The sequence below is a fragment of the Ascaphus truei genome, chromosome 3, assembly GCF_040206685.1.
Source record: "Ascaphus truei isolate aAscTru1 chromosome 3, aAscTru1.hap1, whole genome shotgun sequence".
Taxonomy (NCBI): Eukaryota; Metazoa; Chordata; class Amphibia; order Anura; family Ascaphidae; genus Ascaphus; species Ascaphus truei.
The window spans coordinates 226,421,213-226,435,739 of NC_134485.1; the positions used below are offsets into that span (position 1 = coordinate 226,421,213).

General features: G+C 43.2%; 1 protein-coding gene across 5 annotated transcripts in view; it reads left to right on the plus strand.

Moving 5' to 3' along the window:
* CFAP47 (cilia and flagella associated protein 47) overlaps nucleotides 1-14,527 on the plus strand; it is a 663,944-nt gene that overhangs the window by 254,549 nt on the left and 394,868 nt on the right. For all 5 annotated transcript variants that reach the window (XM_075590256.1, XM_075590258.1, XM_075590257.1 and 2 more), the window contains 3 exons: nucleotides 7,903-8,000; nucleotides 8,203-8,319; nucleotides 9,400-9,534. In XM_075590256.1, the coding sequence (XP_075446371.1) occupies nucleotides 7,903-8,000; nucleotides 8,203-8,319; nucleotides 9,400-9,534 (350 nt within the window). The remainder of the gene's footprint in view (nucleotides 1-7,902; nucleotides 8,001-8,202; nucleotides 8,320-9,399; nucleotides 9,535-14,527) is intronic.

Here is a 14,527-nt window from a genome sequence, read left to right on the forward strand (position 1 = left end):
CATATGCCATTTAATGCAAGAAAAAATCTTATTTACCTTTGCAGCTAGTGCTTGACATTGGCCACTATTGCTAAGCCTTTTGTCTACAAGCACTCCGAAATCCTTCTCCATTAGGAATTCACCTAATTTTGCCCCATTTAATTTGTAAGTAACAGCAGTTTAGTTAGTTGAAGTCAGGATTGCCCTGAGAATCGAGCAGTGTCTGTGGCATTGGGGCAAAATCATATGGCCAGCAGAATGCCACATATTATGGTTTTGGGGAAACGTCATGAAGCACTCACAGTACACAGTTTGAAATAATTGATTATAGTGTAAAGCCTAGCACTGTGAAGCATTTTAATAAGTTGGTTGGTTAATCCTCTTCACCGAGAATCAAATGGTTGTAGAGCCTTGTGTACCTCGATGTTACTGTGCGTGCACCTTTTCCCTAATCGCATAAACTCTTCACTGGCAGTGGGCCCGGTGATGCAATGCATTGCATTGCATGCCGTTCTGCCAGTAATGGGTAATCCTTCGACATTTGTTAATAAGGAACCTCTATTCTATGCTCAATATGTATTTTCCACTACTTTTTTGCACAATTCTTTTATATTGACAATGTTGCCATTTTATATTCATGTAGCATGTTTTCTTTTTCTTTCTGCTGTACTCTATTCCAGTTTGTCATTTAATGAAATTGACTTTAGCCTCATGAGATTTACTGTTGTTCGGTAAAGTTTGTTATATTTCTTTGCTGGGCATACACACCAAATAGCTCTTCCTATATTCACATCAAAGGCTCAAATAAGAAATATATTTATTGTTGCATTGTTATTGTTGTCCCTTGTCAGAGTTGGCACTTGGGAAGCAAATAAACTCATGTACAAGGGTTATAAGAATGGCAGTAGCCTCAGGCCAAGTTATATCTCTTCAGATTCTTCTGCCAGACACCTGTAATTAGTTATTTTCTTTGACCAAACATTGCATCTCAACTTTTACACAAGGTTTCCTGAGGTCATGTCATTGTAAGAAAAGAATACCGATATGTGTGTGTGTGTGTGTGTGTGTGTGTGTGTGTGTGTGTGTGTGTGTGTGTGTGTGTGTGTGTGTGTGTGTGTGTGTGTGTGTGTGTGTGTGTGTGTGTGTGTGTGTGTGTGTGTGTGTGTGTGTGTGTGAAACAGTGCAGAGTGTATATTAAATGAACAGTTAGAATCCATATCAACTGAACATTGTGCCAAGTTGTGATATGTTATGATTGTTATTTAGGTGGTATTGTACATGAGAGGCATGCTCCTTTTTCGAATGGTTGAGAATAAAGGCCAGTGGGGATTATTTACAAAAGATTCCCAATTGTGAAACCACTGCGAGAAACAACACAATATTTATAAAAGAAGAAGAATCCCAATAAAGGCAATTGAAGTTTTACCTTTGATAAAACTAGTGCTGGGAGAGTTTAGTAAATAATCCCCTTAGTGCACAGAAAAAATTGAAGATGGAATGACTTTACTGCATCTGGTACCACTACTGCCATTTCATAAATGAGGCCCCTGGTATTCTCATTTTCTTTATAGTTCCATTTGCAGACTTGTTCACACCCAGAATCTCGATGTCTGCAGCTTACATTTGATATAATGAGAGAATAGAACAGACTTCGAAAACAATTGTGCGTGCAAAAGCATACAACACAATGACTTTGGTTTTATTCCGAGGTGTTTATACACAGCTTTCTGGAAAAGTTTCTGAAATATAGTAAAAGGATTTACTCTAATTTAGCTTTCTGATGCGTTTACAAGATAAAGGCTTAACTAGGCAGATTAGTGAACATTTTATTGATGTACACATTTTCTTTTATTAGTGAGCCTTGGTTGTAAACCTTTGATAATGGGTTTTAAAGGTAGCAGTGGGGTTAGAAGTTGTACCAAGCAGAAAGGGGGACTTTTTTTCTTTGTACTTCAGAAAAACGATTTATCTAGCCTGGCTGAAAATAAGTATTCTTATGTGACTTGAAAAGTCTGTTTATTCAGGGATAACACTTATTATAGCTACACAAAAATATTTGGGAGCAGTTCACATAGAGACTAATACTTGTGCCACCTTGTGCAAAGATTTTTTTGTCTATACAGTAGTACAGTGTATGTGTCTGCTATGCATATCATTTAATTGTATTGTTTTATGGTACCATTTTATATTTTGCAGCTTGAACAGTCCATGCATTGTTTTGTATTGTTTAACAATAATAGACATTTAATTTTCACTGTTAATTGTATAAGGCAGTGGATAAGCATCTGATTGCAGGTATTAGGTAGTCTATGTTTTATAAGTGTAGCACAAGTTCTCTTCCCACCCCCCCCCCCACACCCAGGAGATCTTGGCCAGGCTACTGCTACGTGTAGTGCTGATGACCTGTGACTGTACAGGAGAGATGCCCGCGAGGTTGTGGGGGAAAAACAGGACAAATCTTTGGGAATTCTTCTGGTTCTTTACTTCTTGGTGACAGCGCCTGCAGACATATGGGGGCTTCAGCATTGCCGAAGGTGGTCCCACTATGACAGTGCTTTACTTCCAATACCTCTCTTCACACAGAGTGCCGCGGAGCCAGGAGTATAAATGATGAGGATCTTTATTATAGCAGCCCTGCTGGTGTCGTTACAACGTATGCTCCAGTTGATAAGGTAGATCCCTGGCTTCTGGATGGTACGGGCCTGTGGGTAATGGTGAGGCCTCTCTGGATTAGCCCATGAGGACCTGAGCACATGTCTCTCTCCCTGCCGGGAGGAGACGAGGATAGCTCCTACCCTATGAAGGGATAGTCTCGAACTCTCTCTCACTGTGACCAACGGTCTCACCCCAAGGGGCTGAACTTCAATCTATAATTTAGCTACTTCCTTCCTGAGGCTCGAGGCGGGAGGACCCAGTATCTGCACCAACATTGGCTATTCACAGATCTCTGTATTACCACCACTCCTGTCACTCAAGAATTCAGCATGAGGAGGGGGAAAACCTCATAGGATAGCCTGTCACTGTCTGTATCTTACTAGAACTTATGTGACAGGGAAGGTAGAGGTAGCTGGACTAGCCATGGCAATACTCTCCCCTAGGTGAAACATCCAATGCCCTCGCTTGGATCCAATGTGGGTACCATCCATCCACCTGGTTTCTGCAAACAAATACAGGTTATAGCAGATATACAAATAACCTTACACAGACTACCAACCCTTATCATCCACTGATAACAACGATGATAATTGTATAACTATTCCTCCAACGAGAAGATACAAGAAAACCCTCACTTATAATATTTAGGGTCCGGCTTCTTGACCACCCTCCCATTGAATAACTTCGTCCAGATATAATATACCTTAGGAGGACCCGGGCACTGTTTAACCTCTGCTCTGTCTTTGAAAATACATGTGTCTACGAGCCATTCTTCCATTACAGAACGAACCCTGTCATCCTTAATAAATCTGTCATCACTGGTTTTGGTCTTAAATTTCTCAATAACAGCTAACCTCAACCACTCGTAACGGTGTTCATCATCAATTATGGGCTCAGGTACATACGGAAATGTGTATCCGTGAGATTGGCGGTACCTATTAAAGATAGCTCGTCAGCTCTACTTAACCTTTGGATTTTATGGCCATGTCGCTGACCAGGTACTACCCAGAACTGTGGTTCACTTTATTCATCCTCCTGGTAGAATATGGAGGGACCTTTGGGGGTTCTTACTCCCAAATGTATCTCACACATTCTCTTATGAGGGGCTTCTGCTATCTCTTCCTGGGATAGTTGACCTTCCTCCCACCAGTGATCCACAATAGAGCCATTTACCAATAGCAGTCTTGTTCTATTTAGACTAGGGGCATAACCCTTGAACATCAGATTCCACCAATTAAGGGGTTCCCTGGACTCATGTGGACTACAGAACCTTGTGTCAATTTGGGAGGACACACCAGAAGCAGCAGATATCTGAGATAGGGATGAGTCCCTAAATGACTTAAACGACTTGGGAGACATTTTCACAGGAATGCGGCTTGAATAGGGTATTTCACCCTCAGAACCAGATGACCACCCATCTTTCCCATCAGGGACAGAGATACTCGGGTTAGGAATCAAGGGTATGGGCCCAGGAAGATCCGTTTGTGTCACTCAGGATTGGCCTTCCCTTTACCTCTAGCGGATGGTGTTGGGCTAGGTGCAGGGGCTGGTGACAGTATTGGTGACTAGCCAGGGAAAACTGAGGCCGGTAAGTTGGGCCTAGTAGTGTCCATGACCTGTCCATGAGTAGTATACCTTTAGGTTGGCCATGACCTCTAGGGGATGGTGCAAGGGTCCTGTGGAAGTATCCACACCAACTTCTTCCTCAGGTCGGGTCTATAGTGGAACAGGGGCAGAAGAGCACGCGCTGACACTCTCTCTGGTGGGCAGCAAAGAAGGTTCCGCATCCAAGATGGCAGCCATCTTTGTGACATCATCGGTAAGGGCCAACTTGCAAGATTGTCAGGCAAGCCCATGCTCGGCGCTGGCAGTGACGCCACTTCCAATTGGAGGTGCCTCACCCTGCGGCACGGAAAACAAGGCTCCGCCAGGTTCTTCCTCCAGCAAGGCCACAGCGGACTCCTGTCGGGTAGAAAGGGATATAGTCTCACCCAGTTGGAGGTAGGAGATGTCATCGGTCTTGGTCTTGTCCTCTGCGGTCGGGTCTCGGGCAGCACCGATGTCCTCATCCAGTGCGGGGCTCCTCCAGACCTCCGGTAGCACCACAGCCTTCAAGATGGACGTCGCTGTGTCTGGACTCAGCCGCTGGTTGCAGGTAGGCGACACTTTACTCTCCGCAGACATCTTGGGTCCGGCTTCTCCATCGGACGCAGATGATGGTAAGGACACATGCTCCGGAAATCGATGCCGGGGCGTCCGGCACCCCTTGGCAGTAATCGGCACGAAACAGGCCTGCTCCGGCACCAAAGTTGACACACCCAACACCCCCGGGCAGTCGACTCACCCGCCAGATGAGCTGACATTGGTTCCAGTCCTGGAACCATTGGCGTTGGTTACCTCTGGGGTCATCTTGGCAACAGGAACATTGGGATGTGGTGTCCAGGTACTGGGGTACATGGACCCATAGGAGGCCCAGCCAGGTATATGTTGCCGCAGCCACTTCCCAGGACAGCAGGGCATAATCGGAGGCTGTCAGAAGAAGGGGTGCAGAGCCATACTAGCTGGTGTAGCAGTATGATCGCTCGGTAGCATCACCTCTGCCGGTGGCACAGGATTGGCAGGCCACAGGTATTGGGTTCCACAATTTTGGCATTGTGCTATCGTACTGACCTCTCCCCCAGGTAGTCTGCAGGGCACACGCATCAGAGTAACTGTCTCCCATAGACTTTAGCCACCAGGAAGCCTCCTGGTAAGGAATAGTTCGTGAGGTCTAACTCTGACATGATCTTTTTTTTTCGTCCAGAGGTAGACACGGTAGAAAAGCAGAGGACTAGCAGGCAGCTCTTCACTTCTCCACAGCTCGGCAGAAGTGAAGCTACACAGGGTGTGGCAAGCTCCTCCCATGGTTTGAAACAAAGTCCTGTATGGTCACAAGGCATTGTTCCTCCCCTAGTTATGGCACGTGGCAAGGGCTGTCCTGTCCCGACTACGATGAAGGGTATCACACTCCCTGGTACCATACCCTCGGTTTACACCCCAACAAAGTCTGGTAAGGGTCTAGGCAGCCCCCTCCCCGGTGACGTATCTGGGAGAGACTCCCCCCATTCCTTGACATGGGATGGGTGCTCGGGGTCCCAGGGGTAGCATCAGGGGCCCAGCCCGGCCTCTTTTAATTACCGCCAGCTGCCAGTGCAAAGTTTCTAAAGTCTGTCCTGCCAGTGCCCATCTCAGCAGCGCCTCCATTTGTAGCACATGTTCCCTCACCCCCTCTCTGGAAGATCTTGGCCAGGCTACTGCTAGGTGTAGTGCTGATTACCTGTGATGGTACAGGAGAGATCAGATGCCCGCAATGTTGTGGGGGAAAGACAGGACAAATCTCTGGGGATTCTTCTGGTTCTTTACTTCTTGGTGACAGCGCCTCTAGACACAGGGGGCTTCAGCATTGCCGAAGGTGGTCCCCGCTATGACAGTCCTTTACTCCCAATACCTCTCTCCACACAGACTTCGGCGGAGCCAGAAGTATAAATGAGGATGATCTTTATTATAGCAGCCACTGCTGGTGTCATTACAGCGTATGCTCCAGTTTATAAGGTAGATCCCTGGCTTCTGGATGGTACTGGCTTGCAGGTAATGGTGAGCTTATTGCCTCAGCCCATGAGGGGCTGAGCACGTCTCTCTCAGCCGGGAGGAGACAAGGAAAGTTCCTACCCCATGAAGGGATAGTCTTGAACTCTTTCTCACTGTGACTGAAGGTCTCACCCCAAAGGGGCTAAACTTCAATCTATAATTTAGCTACTTCCTTCCTGAGGCTCGAGGAGGTAGGACCCAGTATCTGCACCACCATTGGCTATTCAGAGATCTGTGTCACCACCACTCCTGTCTCTCAGGAAGACAGCATGAGGAGGGGGAAAACCCCAGAGGATAGCCTGTCATTGTCTGTATCTTACTAGAACTTGCATGATAGGGAAGGTAGAGAGATAGCTGGACCAGCCATGGCTATATAAAGAAAGATCAATTTAAATGTAAAGTAGGTAACGTGATTATATAAACAAAGCTGTGATGTTTAATAAAGTCCGTCAGTGACTAAAGCAATTCTGGATGAACTAGGATTACTCCCACACTGTAAAACTGTCTAATTTCCATGAAACAGAAAAATGCAATACTTTAGTCCATTCTGATATTTACATAATTATTACTAGTTTTCTGTGTCATATGTCATAGTGAATATGTCACACAACCGTACATGAAAATCTAATTGAATCCTAAAGTGGAGATAGTATTCAGAATTTCAGAATAAAGTTCCATTCACTATGCCTAAAGTCATTTTAAAGTAGTGAGTATATGTAATACTCATCGGGTACATAACAGGCTACATGTAATAGATGGAGTTAAGCCTCAAATAATGATCCATGGCTTGGCACTGTTTAATAATAATACTGCCCAAAATATCACACCAACAGTATGTGAGTTTCTTACCTCTATATCGCAGCATATTTGCAATAGAATTCTGTATTGTTTGCAAATAAGCGTAGTCAGGCTCATTGTCAGAATGAACAGGATTCAAGATTCCAGACACTACCTAGGCTTCCAGAGTTCATTGAGTGGCAGAGAAGTTTGGTCCGCAGCATTTGCTGGGGGAGGGGGCACTGATACTGCTGTCAAAATTACCCCAGAAGTTCACAGGTGGATCGTCGGCCAGGCCTCACTTGTTCGTAGCCCTGCATGTAGTACACATTGATCAATAACAATCTCTGTTACATTGACCTTAACATGGGATTGGGATTAGGCTGGTCAACTTTTGTGAGAGGTAACATCTAATATTTTTGGTAAAAATTAAGTAGAAGATTTTGAGAGCAACATCGTATACCAGGATAGAAGTGAATTATAACAACAACTGAAATGCATATTCTGTCTTTCATGTGAAAATAGTTTGGAAATGCAGTGTTATGAACTCTACAAACCTTTTGCTTTTGAAATTATGATCACATCAAAAATCATGTAACATACTGTATGGGTGCATTTCATAAATAGATGTGTGGAATACCAGAACAGGGTTGGGCTGTGATTTTGTTATTTACACAAACCCCCAGCCTGGTCAGGGAACGCATCAGAGCCCTGTCACTTTGTAGTTTGTAACATTTCAGGGAGACATGATATTTCATTGTCAATATCTTATAATGAATGCACTATAACACATACAGTAACTACAGTATGTTATTTTTACAAATAAATAGCTAGCTTGATGTGTAAATGTTATATTTTGTATAGGTGATGTTCCTCCCACAAGATGGATAATAAACTTTGACCGAGACCTTTTAGATGGCCTTGTACTAGCAGCCCAGGTGGCAGCATATTGTCCATATTTAGTAAGTGCAATTTTATTTCTTCTACAATTTATTTATTTTATTTCAAAAATGTTTTACCAGGAAGTAATACATTGGGAGTTAGCTCTCGTTTTCAAATATGTCCTGGGCATATCTTCACTGCAACTCTCTGATACCTTTTTAATGCAACTAAATTTTTTTGCTGACCAATTTATTTTTATTCCTTGTCTTCACTTGCCGGCAGATTTCGACTCACTTTACATTTATGTACACTAATCCTGAAACCCCAGAGGAATGTCTGCACAATTGCCTTATTCTTGTCAATGCCCTCCGTGCAATCAACCTTGACATAGATATACAGGTAAATAACGGCATTACAATTTGAAAGATTATGTGTGGTGATGATATATATATATATTATATATATATATATATATATATATATATATATATATATATATATATATATACATACATACACACACAGGACTCGTTCATTTTCAATATTAGAGATATTTTCATGTAAGGTGTTGTACATTTCTCTTATTATAGTAAAATGAATATGTTCTTTTGTTGTTATTCTTTTATTTAGAGGAATTATGCTGTTTTTTAGCATACCACCATTTAATTAGTAAAGCTAAAGGTTGCTAGGTCATATTCAGTTAGCAAATACTTTTTACAAAAATATTTGCCCTGGGATTTTCATGAGTATAAGGTATTGGTTACCAGAAGGTCTTATCCATATTGATTCAAATCTGTCTGAAGCAACTTGCTAGTACCAACAGCAAACACTCATGTTACAGAGTTGTTTTTTCCCAGCTGGGACTTAACATTGGCAATCAGTTAATACCTTGCTAAGTAAGTGTTTGATATTTTGTTATAACACAACACTTTTTTTTTGTATAAGATATATTTTGTTTATATGTAGTGTATTCACAGTTACTACTGTACAATAGGTAAGGAAAAATTAATTTCCATTATTTTTAGATCATGTGCCCTTTTATCTGGATGCTTGTCATCTGTGCTTACGTTTTTCTTTTTGACTAAGGGGGTAATTCTATACAGTCCAAACCCCTTTGACTTAAATTGTTTTTTTAGGCCAAAAACTGTAACCCTTCCTAAGGCACAATGCAAAGGGAGTAGGAGAACATTACCAGCTGTGTGTTTTTTTTTTTTTTTTTAAATAACTATTCATTTCAAAAAAATGTTTTAACTAGTGCAACAGCAGAGACAGGGGCTTTGTTTTACAGCATATATAACCCTCTTTAATGTTTTTGTTTTTTTTGCCCCAAACATCCATAAATCACAATGGTCAAGATAAAAGACCTAACTTCTGGAAATCATCCAACTTGAACAGTATCAGTGCTAAGAATTACGAAGAAGGTTGTAAATATAAACTTGTTATTTTACGAATGTGCTTTTTTATTACTCTCTACTGAAGGCCACCGACATCTGTGATCCAAACCCAGTTATGATGCTTATGTTGTGTGTGTACTTGCATGAAAAATTACCACTTTATTTGCCTACGAAGACAGTTGCATTTGATGGGGCTTTTCATGATACTGTTTCACGCCAGGTAAGTTTTTTTTATTTGTACCCTACTTTTCCTTTTTAAAGTCTGTTTAAAATGTTTTATTCTCTTTTTGTGGCTCTATCCAGTTAACTTGATAAGGGCCAGAGAGAGCAGCATACATCTCTCTCTCTCTCTCTCTCTCAAGCCTATTACAGGGTCTGAATGGGAGTAGCGCACCTTTTGGTAAGACATACTGTACTTCCCGCCACAGTATTGGAAGATATGCTACAATAACGTGACGTTGAGGGCTTATGAGATATACAATATCTGTTTTTTTTGCATATAATTAGCTTTGTGTATATGCATTTACTTCAGGGAAAATACCGTCTGTAACTGTATTAGCTAACGTGATGTTATTTGTCGTGATGTACCACAGTTTAATACATCTGGCCCTGAAAGAGTCCATTGTTCTACTAACCATATTGGTCCTGGAAAATGTAAATTCAGTGGGCTGTGATACCTTTTTAGGGACCAACAAAACACTTGAAGAAGAAATCTTTGAGGTTTCAAAAGCTCTGTACACTATAATTTGGAAACTGAAAGAGCTAGTTCCAGAACCTCAAAAAAAAATAATTATCATTTCAGATGTAAATTGTTATCTTCATTGGCCGAAGTGACTTAAAGAGTAATGCTACTGTATCTGGTTTATTAGGGTCTACATCTACACCTTCGAGGCAAAGTTTTTTTGCGTATTAGAATAAGTTAAAGTAGCAAAACGTGAAATCTTATGTTTTTTTTAAAATACATCGATTCTGTAATAATTGATAATACGGAGTGTATTTATAATTATTATTATCATCATCATGTTTTAACAAAATGCTATTTTTAATTAGTTTTAAAGCATCCTCTGTAAATGTTATATTTTGTATAGGTGATATTTTAGCCATTGAATCCTTTGTATATCAGTTTTGCTTGACCTGAAGAAGAGAGGAGAACTGTCGAAAGCTTGTCCTATGACATAAATTGTTAGTCCAATAAAAAAGGTAGCACCTAATACTGAAGACTCATTTATTCTGCACTATATATATATATATCACACTTATTAAGGTTATGGTTGGTAAAAAAAAGTGACAAAAACTCTCCACAGGAAAGCATATAGCAACTGTAAATATTACTGTATATTCATTTGCATGTCTTAGACAGGTCTGCAACCCTGTCTTTCACCATTATCACACAGCACTTCCACTGCAGCAAGGGATTCTGGGAAATGACATGCAAATGAGCACACAGTGCCACCTTTTATCTCAAGCTCACATTACATAAATAACCCTTAGCCAATGCATGCTGCTTTAGACACAGCTTTTAAGCAAGGGCTTGGTAAGTAAAAGTAAATATACAGTAATATTTACAGTTGCTATATATATATATATATATATATATTGTGACAGAAACCAGGGGATGGTAATAAATTCCGTATATAGGGCTCCCAGGATACTAGACAGTTTCTACCCTGTTTGGCCTGGGAGTGCAGCCTTATAATACATACACTCCATCCCACAGTTTGGCAAGCGCTGGAACTGAGGGATGAGAGATCCAGACCAGAGTTTGTCTGCTGCCTGATTTCTGTCACCTGTCATGCTAATTAGGAATCAGGTATGAAAGACTGATTTCCTGTTTGCTCTGGTCTCTCCACAAGAGCCAGGAGGCTGGAAGGCTGCTGAACTACAGAGGGGAGAAGCCTCTTCCCCAAACAGGTTCAATCTTTCTGTTCATTTGTGTAAGACTGCAAAAGTACCTTGTTTTGTTGTTGGGAGTGGAAAAGCCACTTCCAACCCTGAGTCAGGGATATCTAAGTTAAGTTATCGCTCAGGTGAGCAGCTTTTGTTTTGATCTGTTTTCTGTTGTATGCACTGTGGCAGTCTCAGTGCCTGGGACTGAATAAACCAGGCATAGCCTGTTTAAAGGAACAGTACGTGACGCCTCATCATTTAACCTACCCTAAAAGACCGTGTTCTAAACAGTCCCGGACAAACGACGGAGCCCCGGAGTAAGCCGTTTGTCACATATGGTGGAGAATGCGGGCAGAGCACTAGGGGGTCTGCGGGTTGAAGAACTTTGAAAGAAAAAAAAAAAAAAAAAAAAGTTTTTTTCATCCTCTGCAAACAAGATGGAAGACGTGGTGGGTGCGCTGGTACGCAATGTCGCTGCCCAGAAAGACGCGAATGAAACCCAGCAACAGCTGTTAATAGCCCAGCAAGAGATTAATGCCAACCAGCAACAGGCGAATGCCAACCAGCAACAGGCGAATGCAAACCAGCAACAGACGAATGAAGCCCTGCAAAACGCGAATGCAAACCAGCAAGAGACAAACCGCTTGCTGAGAGAGGAGCAACAGCGGTTCGCTCAGGGCTTACAGCAGGAACTCGAGATCCTGAGGGGGACTATCAGTAACCTTCCACTGGCAGCGGCAGCCCCAGTTCCGAAAATGACCAGGGCAAGCCACTACCTTCAGAAGATGGGACCCTCGGATGATGTGGAAGCCTATCTTCTCACGTTTGAACGCACGGCACAGAGAGAGGGATGGCCAGAAGCTGAGTGGGCTGGTCTAATCGCACCCTTCCTAAGCGGCGAACCCCAGAAGGCTTACTTTGATCTAGAGCCAGCCGAAGCAAACGTCTATGCAAAATTGAAGTTCGAGATCCTCGCCCGCCTCGGCGTAACCACGGCTGTTCGCGCCCAAAGGTTTCACGCATGGTCCTTCACGATGGATAAAGCCACCCGAAGCCAGATGTATGACCTCATCCACCTCGCCCGGAAGTGGCTACAACCCGAGATCAACTCAGCCAGCCACATCGTGGAACGGTTGGTCATGGACCAGTTCTTGAGGAAACTTCCCTCTGCCTTACGCCGTTGGGTCAGTCGGAGTGACCCCCACAATGCGGATGAGCTTGTGGCCCTCGTAGAAAGGTACAATGCAGCAGAAGAGCACCCGCAACCCACAGTCGTGGAGCAACCCCACTACCCGAGGTTCCAGGACTCTTCCAGAGACGGTAAAAGGGTACCGGGGTTAAGGGGCGCTGAAGAGCGGCGACCCCCTTCACGCAGCACAAGCAACAGTGGTTCGCACACTAAGGGCAATAGCCAACATGGGGAGCCGGGAAAAGGCTCTAAGTGGGACACAGACTATGTACCTAAATGTGTAAATTGTCATGAGAGGGGCCACACAGCAAAAATCTGCCCACTAAATGATGAGCCCATGCAATGCAACAGCGTGGAACCTTATTCGCTGTTGTCCCAATGTATGGGCCCTAGCCCAGAGGACCCCTTGAATAACCATCTGTGGGCATTTGTAAAGGTTAATGGTAAGAGGGTTCGGGCACTTCTTGACTCTGGGAGCATGGTCACACTAGTGTCCGAATACCTCTTGCCCATTAAGAAGAAACAGAGAAACAGTTCACAAAGAGTGGCAATTTGTTGTATACATGGGGATAATCATGAATATTCCACTGTTGATGTTTTTTTTGAAACAGAGTTTGGTTCTTTAGATTTCAAGGTGGGTATTGTACCCAAACTGGCACATGATGTGTTAATAGGGACCAACTTTCCCCATTTTCTAAAAATGTGGTCCCCCGCTCAGAATAGCGCCCAGAGTTCAATAGCGGACCATAACGAAGTATTAGAAGAAACAAATCCTTTCCCTTTTTCAGAAATGGAGATTGACGAGGGCCCAAATAAGAAGGGGGAAAAGGAGGAGTGCTGTAAAATTCCCTTCCCCACTACTTTGGTAGGGAATACCCCAAATCAAGATGTTGAGCAGACACTTACCACCCCAGAACCGGATAAGACCCTCGCTGACCTAGAGGTCAGTCCTGGGAGTTTTAAGAAGGCCCAGTGGGAGGACCCCACATTAGCGGTAGCAAGGGGAAATATACGGGACCAGAATAGTACTCCTGGCCAACCAGATAGGTCACTTGCTTACCCCTACTTCGAGGTAGAGAACGACCTAGTATATCGGGTTGATAAAAGGAAATCAGTTACAACTAAACAATTGTTGGTACCACGGACATTCCGTAACGTAGTATTACACCTCGCACATAGTCATCCATTGGGGGGACACCTAGGGGTGGAAAAGACAAAAGAAAAGGTTCTCCGAAGCTTCTATTGGCCTGGGGTTCTGGCAGAAATTACGAATTATTGTTCCTCATGCCCAGAATGTCAGATCACCGCCCCGTTCAAGGCGTACCGCAGCCCATTGGTACCCCTTCCCATAATAGAGGTACCATTTGACCGGATTGCTATGGATCTAGTAGGACCCCTAATAAAGTCTGCTAGGGGACATCAGCATATATTGGTAATATTAGATTATGCCACCCGATATCCGGAGGCAGTTCCCCTACGTAGCACCTCAGCTAAAAACATAGCAAAAGAGTTAGTAGTTCTGTTTTCCCGGGTCGGGATTCCTAAAGAGATTCTATCTGACCAGGGAACACCATTTATGTCCCAAGTAACGAAAGAGCTATGTAAACTCCTAAAAATCAAGCATCTCAGAACCTCAGTCTATCATCCACAAACAGATGGTTTAGTGGAAAGGTTCAATAAAACCTTAAAGAGCATGTTACGGCGGGCGGTTGATAAAGATGGGAAAAACTGGGATTGTTTGTTACCGTACCTGTTATTTGCCATTAGGGAAGTTCCCCAATCATCCACAGGCTTCTCCCCGTTTGAACTATTGTATGGCCGACACCCAAGGGGCTTACTGGATATAGCCAAAGAGACTTGGGAACACGAGGTTACCCCTTACAGAAGTGTAATAGAGCATGTTGCCCAGATGCAGGACCGCATTGCTGCAGTCCTACCCATAGTGAGGGAACACATGGAGAAAGCTCAAGAAGCACAGAGGAATACATATAATAAGGGTGCTAGGGTCAGAATTTTTTCTCCAGGTGATAGGGTACTAGTTCTGGTTCCCACCGTGGAGAGTAAATTCCTTGCTAAATGGCATGGGCCATATGAGGTCTTGGAAAGAGTGGGAGAAGTAAATTATAAGGTAAGACAG